The sequence below is a fragment of the Corvus cornix genome, chromosome 2, assembly GCF_000738735.6.
Source record: "Corvus cornix cornix isolate S_Up_H32 chromosome 2, ASM73873v5, whole genome shotgun sequence".
NCBI lineage: Eukaryota > Metazoa > Chordata > Aves > Passeriformes > Corvidae > Corvus > Corvus cornix.
Window position 1 is genome coordinate 143,408,080 of NC_046333.1, and position 18,932 is coordinate 143,427,011.

General features: G+C 39.5%; 1 protein-coding gene across 1 annotated transcript in view; it reads left to right on the plus strand.

Moving 5' to 3' along the window:
* The window catches only part of NSMCE2 (NSE2 (MMS21) homolog, SMC5-SMC6 complex SUMO ligase), a 131,752-nt gene that overhangs the window by 12,693 nt on the left and 100,127 nt on the right, over positions 1–18,932 (plus strand). The window contains exon 3 of the mRNA XM_039550268.1: positions 14,723–14,829. Within this exon, the coding sequence (XP_039406202.1) occupies positions 14,723–14,829 (107 nt within the window). The remainder of the gene's footprint in view (positions 1–14,722; positions 14,830–18,932) is intronic.

Sequence of the window (18,932 nt, forward strand, 5' to 3'; positions counted from 1 at the left end):
TCAGTGATCTAATTGTGTGCCTAAATAACTGGGAAGAGGAAACCACAAAAGTAGAAAAAACTCTGGGGTTGGCAGCATTCAGAAAGATTAAGAATATAAAGCAATTGTATTTCTTGTTTTGATTCTTCCTACTAGGAAAAGATTTATCTGGGTCAAAAGTAAGCATTGTGCTGACATGTTCTCAGTGTCTGGTCAAAACATGAAAGAAGCCCTTAATGTAGACGTGATCATTCTGAAACTTCTTCCAGATCCTTACCAATAGATACAGGGCACTTTTTAAATTCATTTTTTTTCCTTTCTTTTCCTGTCTCTTTTCTCATCTCTTCAAGAATTCAAGAACTTTTTACTAGTTTTTACCTTTTTTTTTTTTGATGCTCAAGTAACTTTTTTTTGTAAGTGAACATAGAATTAATTACTAGAGGCTTTTTAATACTTTCAGATAAAAAAAACCCCAAACCAACTCTGACTCATATCCAGGTTTTATGACATGTCTTATGAAATGTACAGCAATGTTATATAGCTCTGACGCTCCATTGAGGAACGAAGATTGTAATATGTACTGATTAAATTCCAGGAATTTAAAGTTGAATGTTTGCTTTATCAGTCAGAATTGTGTGCAAGACTTTTGTGTTCCTTACTGACACTGAGAGCTATGAAAAATACTATCCTTCGGCAGATAGGCAACAGTTGGTGGTCTGAACTGGAGCTTTAAAACATTTTTAATTATGATTTTCATAGATTATTTTGTTTCCCTTCTCATTTTCTTTCCCATTTTTTCAGAAGAAGAACAAGGAACACATAATAGCATTATATGAATGAGATAAAACAACTGAGGTGCTCTTGAGTCTAATTTTTCTGAGTCCTCAAGGCTGGGACTAACTGTGCTTTCAAACTGGCATCACCCTGTGGCCTTGAAGAAGTCACTGGAGTTCACAAAACACGTTTCCTTTCTATAAAAAAAGGCGTCAGGAGTGTTTTGGGATGATGTATGAATATCTCAAACTCCCGTGTAGTTATTCACTTTTGGTTTTGCTTATGTCATCTGTACCTGGGGAAATTATGTTACAAGAATCTAAAATAATGCGAATTGTCTGTAATGGTGGTAGGTGATTGGAAAAAGTAGCAGATAGGTAGCTAGGAAAAAAATGTGTACAGGGGAAATAAAAGGCAGCAGAAGATACCATGGCAAAGATATCGTCCTTGCCTTTTGTGAATTGACAAATAGGAAGTATCACAACTGTAGGTGTGATCCCACAATTACAGGTGATATGAAATGGTTTGAACCACTAAAGTACACACAGGGCACTAAAGGAGGATTTGCACTTAGATGAAGTTTATGAGTGGATCCACAACCATGTCTACAGGAGGGTAGTCTGGTGTTTATTAGTGGGATAATACTATGGGAAGAGAGAAAGTTTTACACTGATTCAAAAAAAGTGCTACCAGAACTACTTACGGAAAGAAAATTCACAGTGAAACCCACAGTTCAGCAATAGGTCCACTGAAGAATCCATCCTATCTCTGAATAAACTGTTCAACCTTGTGTTTTCTTTCTTGTTTCAGTTTTCAGGCACTGGATCTTACATTTGTATTTGATAATCAAAGAGCCCAGTATGTTCAGAAATATTCAAGATGGTAGTGGTAGATCATGAACAAGTCCCCTTTAGCATCTTTTAACTTCACAAGTTGATCTACTTTAGTCAGTCTGGGTGTAAGTCCCAGTTTCCAGGCATGATTAATTTGTGTTGCTCGCTCTTTGAATTACTGAGAGAGCTTATTGAAGTAAAATGCAATTAGCAGGATTTAGTCTCATGCTTGTTTTGTTTAGAGTCTTTGCCTGAATTATACACTATGTGCCATTAAAGATAGGGATGCATCTGCAAAATTGTCAGCATACAGTCAGCCCCTTCTTAAAACAAACTAAAAACCAGAACAATCCCTGTACCCTCATAGACATTGAACAAGGGTCTGACATTACTGGTGAGCATCATACAGCACATTTTATGTAGGGCATGTAGTAACCAAGTAATTGCTGTTGCTCACACTGCCCAGCCACCCTCAGGCAGTGTTTATGTTAGGTTAGTTCCCAAACTGTGCAGTACACAGCAGTTACTACTTATGACTGGGGAACTTAAGCCCTTTTTTGTTATTGTTGTTTCAGTTTGTGTTTTTTTTCTTGCTTATGGACCTTTATGCCAATAAAAGAAAACCAACAGCTATGAGTCTGTTAGAGCTGCTATTACATAAAAGGATGGGAGAAAGTAAGAGGTGACCCCCAAAGACTGTAATCATTGGGAAGATAGCACTTGGATATAGAGAAAGAATCAAAAAGTAGACTAGCAAGTGCTCAGGAAAAAAAAGTGGGAATGGGGGAACTGGATGAGAAGGAAGACTAAAGGGAGAGGAGCAAGTGGTAAAGAAATGTGTAATGAAGGACAAGGAAAAATAAGAAATAAGAAAGCCACAGCAACAGGATTAAGCAGGACAGTGTGCTGATCATTCTCTAGATGGCGAAAGAAACTTGAATGCCTTCCTAGTGGTGTTTCCATGTAAGCAACTTCTGTTGTTGCCACAAAGGTGTTACCTTTTACAAAGGGGAAGAGTAGTTTGGCATATAAATGGAAGGAGGAGTGGTCCATGTGGATGAAAATGAGAAGATAGATGTGGTCATTCCGATTAGTCCCATGCTAGAGTTGTTCAGCATACGAATGTGAACCTTTTGCCTTTTTGACACTATGAACATATACTATAGAGTGCTCTGAAATATGCATGTGCAGTAGGGCTCAATAGAAGGTGACAATCTCAAACTGCTCTCTAAATTACATGTAATGAACTTTCCTATTAAAAAGGCTTAACAAAAGGAGCCAGCTGGCTTAAGGAGAAGGTGGCAGATGAAAAGAACACAATTCAAAGAAGTGTTCACGCATTAAGGAAGTAATTTTAACAGGCTTTCCCCAGACTGTAAGTGGGAATGGAATTATACATTGCATGTAAATGTCAAGTGACAATAATATCTTCTGAGTTAAATCAACCTTGCAACCTCTTCCCTATTTTTCTTTAGATGAATAAAGTTTAACTTGTGATTTCCTTACTAATCATCTTAGTAAGCAGTGGGTGAGTAGACTCTTTACTGCATGGGTAGATTAATGTGACATTTTCACAAGACTTCATTTTTTGAAGTTCATTACTTGCGGGTGTGGATCTAATTCACAGCTGTTTTTGAGAGAATTAGGTATGCCATAACTCATTCAAATTATGTATTTTCTTGGTATTTTTAGATTTTATCCATGCTTTGTTAAAGGTATGTAGTCTGGCCTCATGTCTCAAGGTAATCAAGACTTCTCCACTGAATATACTTTTGTGTACAGACTTGGCGCAATCACTTTTTTAGAAAAACAGATTTTAAATTGAAAAAATTCAAGAGCATATCAGTATAAAGGAGAGAAAATTCTCTCAACTAGTGTGTGTTAGCCATACAAATCTCAAGCATAGTCCTATGGTTCTGAATTTAATTTATTTTAATAACACAATGACTGAGAGCTGTCATATTTTACCAGTTCTGTTTAAGTATGGAACAGAGGCAGCCTTTTACTTCTTATCTAGTTACAGAACATTTCCACATTCATTTTCAGTTTATATTCCTGTTTTTTTCAAAACTACCCCTTGAGAAGCCACGAGGCCCCTCAAAGCTCCTTCTTTCCTACTATGGACAAAGATAACAGCATTATCTAAAAAACACGCTGAGAGACCATCATCTGAGGTGTACTGTAAGTCGTCAAACAAATTCCTGTTTCCTCTCAAAATCATAAATATTTGTGTGTGTATGAGAGACCCAGGCAATACAGACTTGCATGGCTTTTTTTGGACAGAGATGTTCATTTTCCACATGATAATAAAGTAGCAGCTCCTTGTAATAGGACAAATTTTTTGTATGAATTTTGTGGGAAATGAAATTTCAGCAATGGAAAGATTTAGCTCTGTCAGTTACCAGCATTCAAGCAGCAGAATGAATGCCACATACCAGCAATTCGGGCCAAAAAGGGGAGATCTGCCAATTCACAGAAGAGGTTTTATGCAAAGGAAGCCTGCTAGAGGCAGAAAAAAATGCTGGTTTTCATTACACTTAAAGTTTGTGTGCAGTCTTTGCCTTTGCCTAGTCTGTGTAAAGAGGATTATGTGGGTTGTTTTTTTTTTGTGTTGGGGTTTTGGGGTTTTTTTGCTCATTTTGAGGAATTATGGGCTCTGAAAGCCCTAACTTTAGTACTGTGGCATGGTTGGCACTTCAAGTGTCATATTAATATGTGATTCATGCTGAATTGGATGTTTCGCATGGGGAACATCACCTGACCTTTGCTTGCATGAGACACTGGTTTTATAGATTGCTTTAGTTTAACCTTGGTTGTGTTCTGTCTGTTAGTTCTCTTCAGCAGAAACTGGAGAATATCCAAAGCACATGGAAGTATCTGCGTTCTCAAAAATTAAGTTTGGAGATGATACTCGTATCAATTTCTAGTAACCTTCACATTTCTGAGAATCTGACAGAATCTGATCAGACTGTTTCTGATTTTACAACTTCAACCTTTCTATTGTCAGCTGTATATTATGAATCTGATTTATCTTTTGTTTATTCCTTTATGTATTGGTCAGCTCTGTTTTAAGAGACTTCACTACTTTGTTCACAGTGGTGTAAAATGTGGAGTTGCCTGCCAGCCAGATTTGTCTCAAAAGCTGCCTATAAAACTGGATTGTTTTCCCACCCTGAGCTTGCTGCTCAGCTGCAATACAGCCAATGCCCCAGCTGGTTAGCAAAAGAACAGCCATGCTCTGTCTGGGGCTACTGATAACCTTCTCTAAATTCTGAAGTCAGGAATGCCAAGGGTTGTAGAAGCAGAAGTATCAGAACTTAGATTGGGAGGCTGTGTGGGTTCAGAGAAAAAAAAAATGTTTTAAGCATCTAATCAAAATACTGGGCATTTAAAAACTAGACATATTTTGGCATTTTTCCTCCCCCATCTGTTTCATTTTGGGTTGGTAATGTTAACGTTTGAGTGCTTGATGAGTGTTTGTTTGTGTCTGCATGAAGCTGTTGCAGTTGGTTGCAGAAACTTAGCTTGGATTCTGTGGGGTTTTTGTGTGTGTGAATGTGACTATGACCACTGAACTGTGCTGAAATAAGACAGTGATGGATTGTCTTGGAGTGAGGGGATTATCCTGGTCTTACCTTCCTGTTTGATATGTGTTGTGTTGCTTTCCCTTGTACTAGAGCTCATGCACACTGCAGTCTGCTCATGGGGCTTTGTGTGCGCTGCACCTGCAGAGAGCAGGTCACTCAGCTCTGGTGGGCACTTTGGTGGTTACTCAGCTTTGCTGAGCACTTTGTGCACAGTAACAGGACTGACCTGTGAGGGACTGAGGGTGAGACCTGTGCACGATCCAGCCCTCAGCTGCTTTCGGAGGCCACTGTCCCATGCTCTGTCCCAGGTCATGGCCCCGCGTCTGCCTAGGACAGTGCTGATGCACCATGTGGCTCCTGTTTCCTGTGGTGCCACAAGTCCAGTTTGTGCAGTTTTCAGCTCAGAAGTAGCTTCACCAGACTCAGATATTATACTAGCTTGAGCCCAGAACCAAGACAGCTACATTTACTGAAACATTACAGTGACTAAATAAGCTGTGATGAGGGCTTGTTAGCTCTGAGCTAGGCTGCCTCCACATCGGGACAGAGAAGTAATGTTTCTGAGAATTTTGATGGTCTTGGGTGAAAAGGGCTTATTTTCGTATCTTACTGATACTTTTTTTTCTGAAAAGTCTTTCCAACCCATTTCCTGTTTCCCCTAAATGGAGGAAATTCTAAGTAATTACTGCATTTAGTTTAATGAAGGTACTCTTTGAATGAGCTTCTCTGAGATAAGAAATATAATTGGTTCATTAACACAAGCAAAGTTTTTCTTGTGAAAAACCTGATGATATTATTTATTTCTGGCTCATAACAATCATGCCTTTTATTAGAGACAGACTTGCACTTCACACCAAAATACTTATTTTTCACCTGTCAGTGCAATTTAAAATATGAGAAGAATTGGTTTTTTGGCAAGAGAAAGCATTAATACAGTTGACTTGTAAATAAAAACTGCATGGATTATCTCTGTAGAACTCATAATGTGCCAGTAGAGGTCTTGAGTAGTACAGAAGAAATTGTGATTTAAAAAGATCTAACAAGTTAGAAATGAACTTGTTGGAATAAAAAAAAATATATATTTTGCTGATATTCATTTCCAGAGGAATCATAGATAAAGCAGCCTGTGAGTCTTTTATAAAACGGTAAAGACCCATTAAAAGTCTTGAAATAAAATTCTTCATTTTAAATATCAGTTTTACTAAGTATTCTGAGAGATCAAAGAGTACCAATTACAAGACCTTAACAAATACTTCCCTGTTCCTTGTAAGGGAAAATATTTCAAGAAAATTTTTCCCTAATTCCAGTGTTACCTTAGCAAGTCCTGAGAGGATGAATTGGGTAGAAGAACAGCACTAAACCCCTTATTTTTAAATATTCCCAGCCCTCCCATCTCTCCTTCTGAGTAAGGCAAGGACAGCAGCAGCTTGGGGCACTGAACCAGGCTCTATTGTGTGGTGCAGATGTGTCCATGCCTCCAGAGGCATGAAACATTTTGTTAGTCATAGGAAAATCCTTTTCCATTAAAATTAGTAGTAAATAGCAAATGTTGTTTTCAGCCTTAATTTCATCATATGTTGAAATCCACTGGGAAGAGCAGGATATGTGTGTGTGTGTGTGTGTGTGTGTGTATGCATGTATGTATTATATATATTATATATTAGATATATATATATTTTAGGAAAACATGGGGGAGGTTTGCTGTTTATTTTATGAGAGATTGCTGAGATTTCTCTAAGAAGATATTGTATGCCTTGTGCTTACTTTGAAAATACACAGGTGTGGTTCTTTTACCTTTTCTTGGCAAATAAGTTGATTTAGGAAGTTTTCCCCCCCATTTCCACCCTGCTGCAGTTTGCTACCCCCTTAATTGTACTGGTACAGCCATTTGAATACCTGCACTTCAGATTCCATTACTGGAATAGCATAGGTTTGGGTTTGGAGGACATACTGCTATTTTTAGCTTGAATTGTTTCATTAATCCAATTTATAGTATGACCCTATGAAAGGCTATATTATCCTGGCTGGTGAGCGGCAGAGGACGAACATAAGAGGAACAGCAGGGATGAGTGCCTAGGGAAATGACCTGTGAAACTCACTTTGTTGCCAAAGAAAATGTACACAAACCTCAGCCTCGGTGTTTTCTTGCTGCTTGTCTGACGGCATAACTTTTGTTTCTGTTCTTGAGCTTGTGGATATAGTGTGGAGGAATGCAGATGTACTCATTTGCTGAAGAGAGAACTGTAGTTCTGGATGGATATCACAGTAATGCCAGGAAACTGATGTAGAATTATGATAGTGCAGAGCTTAAGTTGCTGCTCAAAACTGTTTCGTCTTGTGAATGCTTTATCCTCCTTTCAGTGCTTCTGCTTACCAGTTATATTGTCTTTGTTAACTTTAAATTAGTCTTTCTGTAAAATTAACTAGGCATTTATTGGCTAAAAAAAGATTAACCTCACCATGAGCTTGGAATTTAGTAAGGAGAAAAGAGGTGCTGGTCAAGTGCTGGTCTCTTTTGTCTGAAGGGAGGGAAGTAGTCTGGGAATTGTACAGGCCTTAGTGTGTAGTCAAGCAAAAGACCATTTTTGCCTTAGAGTTTGGTCAAGCAAAAGTTCAGATTTGTTTGGGAACTTGTGTGTGTACTACTGCCTGTCTTCATGTCTTGGTGCTGCATCAGTCATCAAGTATAGAGCTTACAATAGCAAAAAATATGTAGATATATATAAAAACTATTTTTCTGTTTCATAGCAAAGTATGTTTACTGCTATGAGAGATATAGTTTATGTCTTTGTATTATTTGTGTGCCTCTGCCTAAATTAAACCATCACTATTTGTGTTGAATAATATTTTACTTTGGATTTTATACAGCAAAGCAAGTCAGCACATGTTGGAATGTTTTGCTAAATCAAATTCTGTGTGAGAACCCTGCTTATTTCATTAGCTCAGTATAGTGTCAGTTGGTGTTCAGAGATAATGCTGTTCTTTACATTGCAGTCTGATTGGGTACTGTGGCCGATATACCTGGTCTCGTAGATCCTTGCTACTGCTCTCATGTCTAAACTGGGATCATTATAGCTTTTTAGCCTTCTCCTGGTTGTCTGGAGAAAAATAAGTACTGTAAGGAAGTTGCTTTCAAAAGCACTGTTGGCCTTGTTCTGCTGGCGATGGAGTTTAGGGGAGTTTCACATTGAGCAAAAGTGTCATGGTTATTATAGAATAATACAGCTATTTTCAAAAGTGGTTAGTAATGCTGGGTGCCTCAGTTTCCCTGTCCCCACTCTGAGATGACTGTTTTCAGAATGTGTGCAACACCCACTTGCTGGAAAGGCTGGCCCCTCGAGATGTTTCAAACTGGGCACTCAGCAACTGAGATGTTTCAAGGTGGGTGTTCAGACCATGCATGGTCCATTTCTATTGAAATTCTGACTCTCTACAATATAATGTACTTGGGTTTCTCTTCCATGGGATTGGCAGGAGCCTCCTGGGCCACTGACTCTCATCTGTTCCTATTTTAGACAGTCATAGCCTACAGGGAAATGGTTTGTAATACAAGACAAGAGTTTTTTCATCAGGCATAGTTTGTAATCTAACAGACACTCTTGGCTCAACTGACTGAAAAAAAAAAAACGAAGCAGAGAGAAACGGATAATTGAAGATTTTTTTTCCCATTACTTGCTGGATAAATTGAATGTTTAAATCCAGACTGAAAAGCACAGCCCATTCTTTTCCAAAATAAAACCTCAGAAGACTTTATTCAGGTACGGGAAAATGCTTGATCTAAATTCGAGTATTGCAGTTTAATTCGCAGTTTCTTAACAGAAGCCCAATAGAAATTAAGATGAAACTTTAAATGTTGTTCACAAGTGATAGGTCTGGTGCAGCCTGTGTTCTTCTGTTCTGGTCTTTCCTTTACAAGTACTCCTAGTCCTGCCTCACCTGCTCCTCTCAATTTTGCTCCTTCTACTCAGATTTTTTCCGTGGTAGAATACTGGAAACTCTCCTTCTTTGCTTGAGAGAACTTGAGCTTGAACTCACTTTTCACCATCTTCCAGAAAAATGGCTTTCAGGTGAGGTTGTTGAATACTGAAGAATGTCACGGAAACCCAGAGTGGCTGAGGCTATAAGGGACCTCTGGAGGTCATCTTACCCAACCCCTTGCTCAAGCCAGGCCACTCACCTCGTAGGTTTCTCTTTCTGTCATTCATGTAATTTAATTTAGTGAGACACACCTCCACTTCACTGGAGTCTGGTATCTAGGTGAAAGTATTGGTCTCTAAAATCATTCATGCATGCTCAATCTCTAACTCTGTGTGCATGAAAACATTCTATGCAAAAAAGAGTGGCTTCATTAGGGGACAGCAAGAGAAATATGGCTTCAAATACTCTACGGCCCAGTTAAGGCATTTCCTGAGAAGGTGGAGGTTTCATTATGAGTAGCCTCAGCAGTAAGTAGCTTCTGACTGTTACATGGAGGGAAATTTTGCGATTACTGCCCCAAATTCCCCTTTACTCCACCAATTGCCATTCCCTGTATGGTTGTTGCCCCTCTTATCAGCAGTAATTTTTCTTCTCTTATTAATTGCAGTGGTTAGTTCCCTATCCAGACAGCTCCATGGAGATATTTTGGGCATTCTGCTTTCATCCATTTCTCTATGTGAAGACACCTGCATTCAGGAGATGAATTTGATTTTCTCCAGTTTTTTGCTGTTCCTTTGTATGGCTTCTCATTTCTTTTAGTTTAGAATTTTCTGGATTAGCATTCTGCTCTTTCTGCAGTCTAATAGATAAAATATGTTGGAGGTCAGGGAAATGACATTTAAAAAGAGCTCTTTGAAGAGAGTTTTCTGAGTAGCTGCCCATGTATCTACAGGAGAAAAAGTGACTGTGTACCCTCAGTGCTTCAGAAGCAATCAGTGTCCTGTTTAGGTACCTCTTGGTCTCTGTAGTCTGGAGTGCTGTGGCAGGCTTCACTCCTGTCTAGACAGACAGGGAAAATGAGACAGTGCTCTCCTACGTAGGTCTGTATCCTCTCACTTCTGAGCATCACTACTGTCGTCTCCAAGTGTGTTGTGAATCTGTTCTGAAAGAGTGTGGGTTGGTTGAGAGTTTTTTTCAAGATCTACTGTCCAACTTGAATTATCAACAGTTTTGAGTAGACCAGAACTGGGGGTGCAGAGGGGAGTCTTAACACTTGGATTTGTAAATGAAGGACTTACTAAAAACGACAGCAAAAATACTTAGCTTTATCCTGAATTGAGGACGTATTTTATCCTCCAGAAGATGGAACTAAATCAAGGAGTTGGAGAGCTTGTGTTCCTCTGCTGTCAGCAGTAACTTGAAACCTGCTGGCAAAGTGTGTATTTTATCTGCTGCTGGGGCATATGAAGACAACTGCCTACTACCACTGTTGCTAATGGCTCAAGTGATGGGTGTTTGTGTTACGAGTGTTTTAAAAGCCTGAAATTTATTGTCAAAATTTCTGGGCAATGGTGTACCATTCCTCTTCTGCCTTGAATCATGGGAAAACCAGCGTGTAGCCTTAAATTTCAAAACAGACTATTATGTAGTGCCAGAGGCAGAACTGACATGCCCTGCTTTCTTTAAATTGAAATTTTGACTTTTATTAGCCAATACTATCAAGATATGAGAGTATATATGTATTCATTTTAGTCCACATTGTGCTTAAGCATTCATTTTAAATACATTTGTATTTGTAAGTTTGGAGCCTTCCTGTAATTTCATGGTATTGCAGACCATTTTGTGTTTAAGATAGTCTGTGGTGGAAGTGAATGCTTATTTAGATTGCTGTGTACTGGCTGCAGGGCAGCCATAATACCCTAAATAAGCAAATATTGATGTGGTAACTTGTGCACGGAAAGAGGTAGTTGTGAAAAATCTTTAGAATTTTTGCTAACTTGTGGATGTATACAGGAAACTAAAGTAAATATGAACTCAGATGTTAGGAAATGCAAGTTTTGGATAAATTTTAGATGAGTGTTACTATAGGATGTATTAAATCAGTGCTGACTTGACTGTATTCCACACTGTGGGTTCATAATACATGACTTAGTCTTGACTGATTGTGGTTTAAATCAGCATTAAGGCACTGAAGCATGACTGGTCTCTTTAGAAGTGAGAAATTGAAACCTTGCTAGTCACTTTATGTAATTTTGTTCTTTAATTTTTAGGGAGACTTTTCAGAGTAATATCCCTGTTTCCATTATAATAAGAGATCATAAAGTTGTGTGAGCTGGAATTCATAATTGCACCCTGTGCATATTCAGCCAGCTAATTTTAACATGATGCACGTGGGCCTTTGAAAATGAAATTATGGCCTTGAACTGGGCTTTCTGTGAGTAAAAAATGTAATATTGCAAAATGTGTAATCTCTGAGTGGTGAGGGAAATGACTTGTGAAGAAATGCTTACTAAACTCAACATCTTTAGTCTAGATAACAAGGAGACTACAATATGCACTTCAATGGTATTTCGTGGCAGTAGCTAAAAGCATATGCAGAGTTTGGAATGCATTCCTTAGATATGAATTAGAAATAAGATTAGGATAACTTTTGATTAGATAACAGAAAGGCACTCATCCAGCACTTGCAAAGTGTTTGATTTTGGTGTTAAGCTAGATTGTTGGCCTGCAGAGTGCAAGGTTTGAGTACTTTGGAGAGTTGTCTGGCTTTGTAGCTGGAGTCTGGCTGGAGGGTATTCAGCAGTCAGTGTGTTCCTGGTCTGCTGGAAGAGAGTCAGTCAGTGCCTTGAATCTCTTTGTGGTGAATCTCCACTGTCATCCTCATATATGAAACAAAAGCTTCAGCAGGGCTTGCAGAGTGAATGACAGACAATGCCTTTTGAATCTTTCAAAAGCCTGATGTGATTATTAAATTTGAATTATTTTTGATACTGTAGTGCTGTTAAACCAATGGGTTGGTGGGATTTGTGAGAATGAGTTGTGGGATGGTGTTGAGGAGAGAAAAGTATTTTCTAATTTCTTGTTCCTTAGTAAGATTAGGTCAGCTGGTGTGCTCTGATTAGTCTATGATGGAGTCTGTTGTAAAGGCACCTTGAAGGTGCTGGGATCCCTGCCTTGGTGAGCTGTAAAACTTTACGCCCCCATACAGTCACCCACAGTTACCATGTGCACCCTGCATCTGCTCCCTACTAGGGAGGGGCAGAAATGCTCTTGGCTCTTCAGGGGAAGGGAAAGCTGAGGAGCCTTGCACAGCAGGTTATTCTGTGTGTGATGTAGAACAATGAGAGTTTTTAAAAGGCAAATAGAATAGCTTGTAATGTAAGTTTTCTTTCAAATCTTGTTTAAGAGATGGGGAGGTAAGTGGCTAGGAACAACATAGGAGATTTCCTCTTAGCTCTCAGCACCCTATGGATTGAACTTCAGACAGAAAATGGACTTTAGCATCTGTCAATGAGCAGAAATAGGGTATGGACAACAGCTGACCTGTACAGTGTCTTTCAGGTCTGTCTGTATGTCCATAGTGTCTCCAAGGGCAGGCTGTGATTGTGTGTTAGTCAGCAATTTCCTAGGATGTGTAACATGTGTGAAAGAACAGCAACAGGGAAACAGCAGTGAACAGTACTGAGACTTAAAGCAGGCTGGTGGATGGGTGGAGCAATCAGTACAGGAAGAATGTGGAGCAGGATGTAGTTGGAGATAATGTCCCTCTTGCCCGAGCTGTGTTCCACCTCTTTGAGCTTTATTTTAATACATTTCTCAAGTTGCATGCAACATTATTACTCTTTACCTAAAGTTTAACTATTAGGAATGACAGCATTTATACAGCTCTCTTGGTATTTAACAATGCACTTCTCTTCCCCTAAAAAATTTAAAAAATATTTAGGCTGCTGTAGTTTCTTTATGTTGTGGATATGATTCATTTTGGCCATGGGAGGAGAATGACAGTTACTTGCTACACAAACCTTTCCTGTGATTCATGTAGTGTCCTTTGTGTCAGCCTTGAAGGAGGCACTTCATATGCTTCCTAGCAGGAAGGAAAAATAGTATGATCATAGTTACCAGCTAGGGCATGGAAACCGGGTGGGAGGGAAGGGGAAGGGGAGAGGGAAATGCTGATTATTCAGAATAAAGTTGCAGGAATGCCAAGATTCTGTCTGCAGTATCCATTCATCTACTTAATGAAAAATGGATACATACCAAGCCTATATATAATTAAGGGAAACATCATGACTGTAATTGCCATGTTCACAAAATAGTATAGCTTATTATGTAACTTCTTTTGTGTAAATATATCTTAGCACTTTCCTTTGTTTCCTTGATCCATCACGGTTTCATACGGTGTGATGTTTCTGTCCCTGAGCAATGTGTTTCAGATTTTGCTCCCAAACTGATGGCCATGTACAATACTTTGTGTCAGCTTTCTGCAGAGATGGATTTTTGTGTTCTAACATAATAACATAGTTAGCAACTTAAGCAATGTACCAGCTTGCCAGATCAGAGCACATTTTCCTTTCTTCACAAAAAAAGTAATTTACAAAGCTGTACTACAATTTTCCTCCTAAAAGTAGCAGCACAGATTGGCTACTTAAGTGCTTTTAAAGAATGCTCCATGAAATTGCAACCCCTAAAGCTGCATGGCAGACCTTGGGGCTCTTTCACAGAGTCTAGCTGCTTCCAGCTGCTTTCTCTATACCTGGAAACTGCAGGGCAGGAATAAATGGAAGTAGCAGAAGTTTAAACTTAGGTTTCCTAACTTCCTAATTTCCTGCATGGATTCAGGGCTTGTGGCTGGCTGTCCTCCCGCAGTTGGCAGTATTTGGTGTGGTACATGCAGCTGTGTCAGGAATATACAGCTATGGCTGTTCAGCCCTGTAGCATCTACAGAGGGTTGTTATCTAAGCAGATGCACAGCAATATTAGAATAGGAAAGCAAAGGTGTAGTTAGAGATTAAAGGAGTGGAATTAGGAGGAATGCAGAAGAGAATAAAAGTGGATATGAATTACTAATCACATGACCTGTGTTAATTGATTTTCCCTGGCGATTAGAATTTTACTGCTTGAATCACCAATGCTGTTGATTCTTCCATTATTTCCCGTGTTATAAAATGCTGGCTCTATTTTGATTTTCCTGTAGCTGTGTTTATTGGGGATAAGGGGTCTAATTATAGCTGTGAACTATACTGTACTGAGAGGGCATTTAAGTTTCTTCTGACTATTTCTGAGGCAATGTGATGAGTCATGAAATACAACTTTTGCAGAAAATATCCTGATTGCCTAATGACTAGGTGTTGGTAGATGAAATTACACATACTCTCTCTCGTTCACATGAAGCCAGGGAAGTGTCTTTCTGAGTAAGCTGTTTGTTCAAGTTACCCAAGAAATGTCAAAGATTACAGTTGCAAAATAGGAAAAAAAGTATATGTTTGAGTAGCTTGAAAACACCTGCTGAGACTTAAAAATGCTTTAGATATTCCTAACATGAATTCTTGTAAATAAAATATTTGTAAAGAAAAAATGCTGCCTGAAAATAATACAATTGATCACCCATGTCCCACATATTTTATTTTGCAGATGATGAAGAAGATGTTAACACTGTGGAAAAAGTCATGTTAGAATATGCTACAATGGACAGAGAACTTAATCATTATATAAAAGCATTTGAAGAAACCATAAGTCAGGTAAATTATATCTTCTCATAAAGTTATGAAAACATATCCTTATTTAAATAGTATCTTTTAAAAGACACAAATGTTACATTTAAACAATATGTAATTGGAAAGACAGCTCTTTGGCAGGTATAAAATACTGAAGTTACCAGTACAACTAATAATTTTTTTCCCCAGCTTGCTACAGGGTGGCAGAACTTATAATTTCTCCCCACCAAACTCACACCATTGGGAATATGGGATGAGTAGTGCTTTGGAAATGGTTGAGGGCACTGTGGTTAAGACACCCTACTCTCAGGTGATCCCACCTCATGTGTTGTGGAAGATGGAAGTGCTCATGGGTGAGGCAGCTGATTTCAGGAACAGACTGATGGCTGTGGCTGTAGAGAACCGGTATTTTAAAGCCTGCTTCCCACTGCCTTCCTGCCACCTGACTTGGCTGGTGCTTGTAAAGGGTGAGCTGGCGGATTGCTCGCTTAATGAACCAGGGTCTCGCTGTGCCCCCGGACAAAGGACGGACAAAGGACGGACAAAGGACGGACGAACTCCGGGCGCGGTGGCGGCGGCGGCGGCGCTGGCAGTGGCCGCCAGGGTGCGCCGCGGCCGCGCGCTGTCCGTTCCGTCCCGTCCCGTCCCGGGCTCGGCGCGTTCCCGTCCCGGGCTCGGCGCGTTCCCGCGCTTGGTTCGGCGCGTTCCCGTCCCGGGCTCGGCGCGTTCCCGCGCTTGGTTCGGCGCGTTCCCGTCCCGGGCTCGGCGCGTTTCCGGCCTGGACTCGGCGCGTTCCCGGCCCGGCGGGAGCGAGCGGCGGCTCCGTGGCAGAGCCGGGCAGGGAGGGGGCAGGTCCAGGGCGGCCGGACCTCAGTTTCAGGCCACATTGTGCCCGAAGAACTCAACTTCCTGAGAGACCTGCTCTGTGTGTCTGCCCAGAGACTTCTCAGTGTCGCTTTTGTATGGATTTCTCTAGAAAAGGCAAAAGCACATCCCTGATTTCCGTTCGGGGTGGGAAATCTGTTTAGCAAAATGTTAAGGTAGCAGAGCTTTTCAATTAAACCTGCCTTGCTATTATCTTGCTATTGCTTTTTGTTCTTTTAAAAGCAGTAAAAGGAGAGCAAAGCAATGCTTTTCCCGCTAGTGCTGTTGAGATGCCTACATGGTTTTTCTGTTGTAGAAAGGTTTTCCATTAATATTTTTTAAAATCATCTGATGAGATGCTTAACTGAAAAATCTTCATTCAAATAATTAAATATACATGTTTAAAAGGAGTTCAAAAGTATGTCTACATCAGCAAGTGTTGGACAGAAATAAATACAGGCACTGTTCCTCATTTAGTCTTTAAATATACAATTTACTTCAGATGTCACTGTAATTGCAGACCTCCTAGTTTATATTGGATGGTTCAGAACTTTTTCCTTTTATTTGGACTACTCGTGATTTTTAAAGCTTCCCTAGTACATCGTAACATAGTCCTCATTGTTAGAGACTAATGATATATATCCAGACTTAAGTGAAACGTAGTTGGTTTATATTTTGATTATAAGCTGTTAAATATTTGATGTCTTATTGTTATAATTGGAATTTCAAGTAATTTTCAACAATGACTTTTTAACTTATTTTGTTATTGCCATCTATCAGCAAAACACATTTTTTTCAAGTTTAGGACTATAAAGAGCAAGTCTATGCCTTCACCAATAAAGCACTCAAATCCTGTTTATTTCAGATCACTCATGGTATTTTAGGTTGAGCACAGGTGTAACTGCATCCCTGAAGTGAAGGTATTTTTGTCAGTTTTGGCAGGGCAGTGATACATTTGTGATTTTTAGGATTGAATATTTGTTGTGTGCATATCTGTGCTGGTGTGCAAAAAAATACACCTGGAAGAGTTGGTTTTCCTTTTCTCCCCTTTTTTTCACTAATGTAGCTTATTTGTGTTGTTGAAACAAGCTCATTTCCTGTTATTTCAGTCCTAAGGTTTTGAAATTGCAGCTCCAAGATATTTAACATATTTTAGAGTCGACAAGATTATAAATTTGGTAATGGCTGATCTGTTAGCCTCTAGCCACACTTCTCCTGTCTCTGCTTCCTACTTCACTCTAGGGAATTGTCTGTACTTTCCCTTGCCAGCATCCTGAACAAACCTTTGCAAGTATGAAAAAGAAATGTATATAACTTTTGCTGCAGAACAGAGTTACAGTCTGTTCTCTGAAAAATAACAACTCATGCTTTATTTTGGAGGCTAGCTTCATGCTATGCCTCTGGAACTGCACTGCCCATCTCCAGTTACCTGTCAGATACAGCTTAAAATCTGCTTCTGGGAAACAGATACTGTTGCTGAATTTAGTGCTGCACCTGGAAGTAGCTGTAGAGTGGCTTGGGTTTAAAATAGCCTCCACTGACTTGCTCCCTGGTTCCATCTGAATTCCTTACCTGAGGGCTTTGGGGAGTTGCAGCAGGTCATTAATTTTCACAAGCAGACTGTCCTTCATAGACAGTGTTAACAGGATTTGTCTCCAGCTGCAAAACACATTTTATCTGATTATTTTCTAAGTTTGTATGTTGATGATTTTTCTGTTCTTTAGTTTAGGTATACAGCAGTGAATCAGAAAGTGTGTTAGAGTCTGTGTTTCACGTTGTAACCAGCTGCTTCTAGTGAAATGTCCAACTGGAATTTAGCAAGATAAAGAGACAGCAGCAGTTAAAATTCCTGATATATTATTTTACTATGTGTACCTTTAAATGGCATTGACAAAAAGATGATATTGTACAACCAAAGGATTGTAATGTAAATAACTAGAAACTAGCACGAGATACAGTCACATGTTTTCTCAAAGCCAGTTTTTTTGTTGATTTAGGCTGCAGTAGGTGGAATGCAGAAGGCGAGACATACCAGCATCCTCTTCTGGTTGAATCAGCAGCCTGTTGAGCAAGAATTGAGCGATTGAATCACAGTGTTTCCAACAATAGGCTGTGGGAAATCCTTTGTCTGTGGAAACTCCCTGTGCCACTGGATTTTCTTGTACCTGTGTAATGACTGGACTTCTGCTGCTTCTTCTTCTTCTTTCGTTTTTAATGGGTATTTTAAAAAGAAACTAGCCAATATTCAGGTCCTTTCCATGCAAAGTCCAGACAGCACTCTTATTTTTAGTGTAACAACAAATGACTGATGGAGCTGCAGTATCTCTTGCAGAATTTTTTATACTCTTGAAATGGACCCAAATGATTAGGACCCAGAATCAAGTGTTCCCTACTCTGAGAGAGTTCTCAAATAGCCAGAATGCCAGCATATTGTGTTGTCCCAAATATAGATTCTTTCACCCAGTGTGCAGGAAGACAATCCACACACAGAGTCAAGATATTTGATTATATTTCATATCTGTGTGGAGAATGGGTTCTAGGTGGTAAATCCATAAAGTGAACAGTATGCCAGGTGCTCATTTTTATACACTGTGAACAATAAAAAATTGACATTTCCCATATATGTAACAACCTAACTGTGTAGTCATTGGCTTTGCATTCTCTCTTCTGCATGTAATTTTGCACTCATTTTACTGTGCATGCTCTGTGAGGAAGTGGCTAATGTGAGCAGGGGGTGATCATAGCCTACGGACAGGTATTTTATTGAATTTATTTAATGAGCACAACGTTCAAGCAAAGTTGTTCTTGGCATTGTAACTTGATTTATTGTGTCCTCCTGTTCTTGCTTCTTGGGTCATGGCTCTTGGTTCCTGCAGGTTTGGCTATGCCCTAATTTTTCATAAGTTCTTTTCGTTTTCCTGTACCGTCTCCTCGTACTTCATTTCAACAATTGTGCCTGCTTCCTCACTCCCACTCTGCTCTCTGGATTAGCAGGGATGGTGGTGGTGGACTGAGCAGTCTCTCAGCTTTTCAAGCATTTGGTTTCTTTGGGACTGTAAATTTTCTGAAGCTGGGGTATATTTTCTGAAGTCCCCAGACTTCTCTAGATAAAATGAATTACAATGTATTGTAGATCAAAGTAGAGAACAAGGAAGACAAAACTAACTTCTAATGTCACATTATTGTCACCTCTCTTTTCTTCTCCTTTAGGGAAAGGGAACCTGGGCTGTTTTGTTTCTTTTGCAGGTGACAGGAAATTGTTG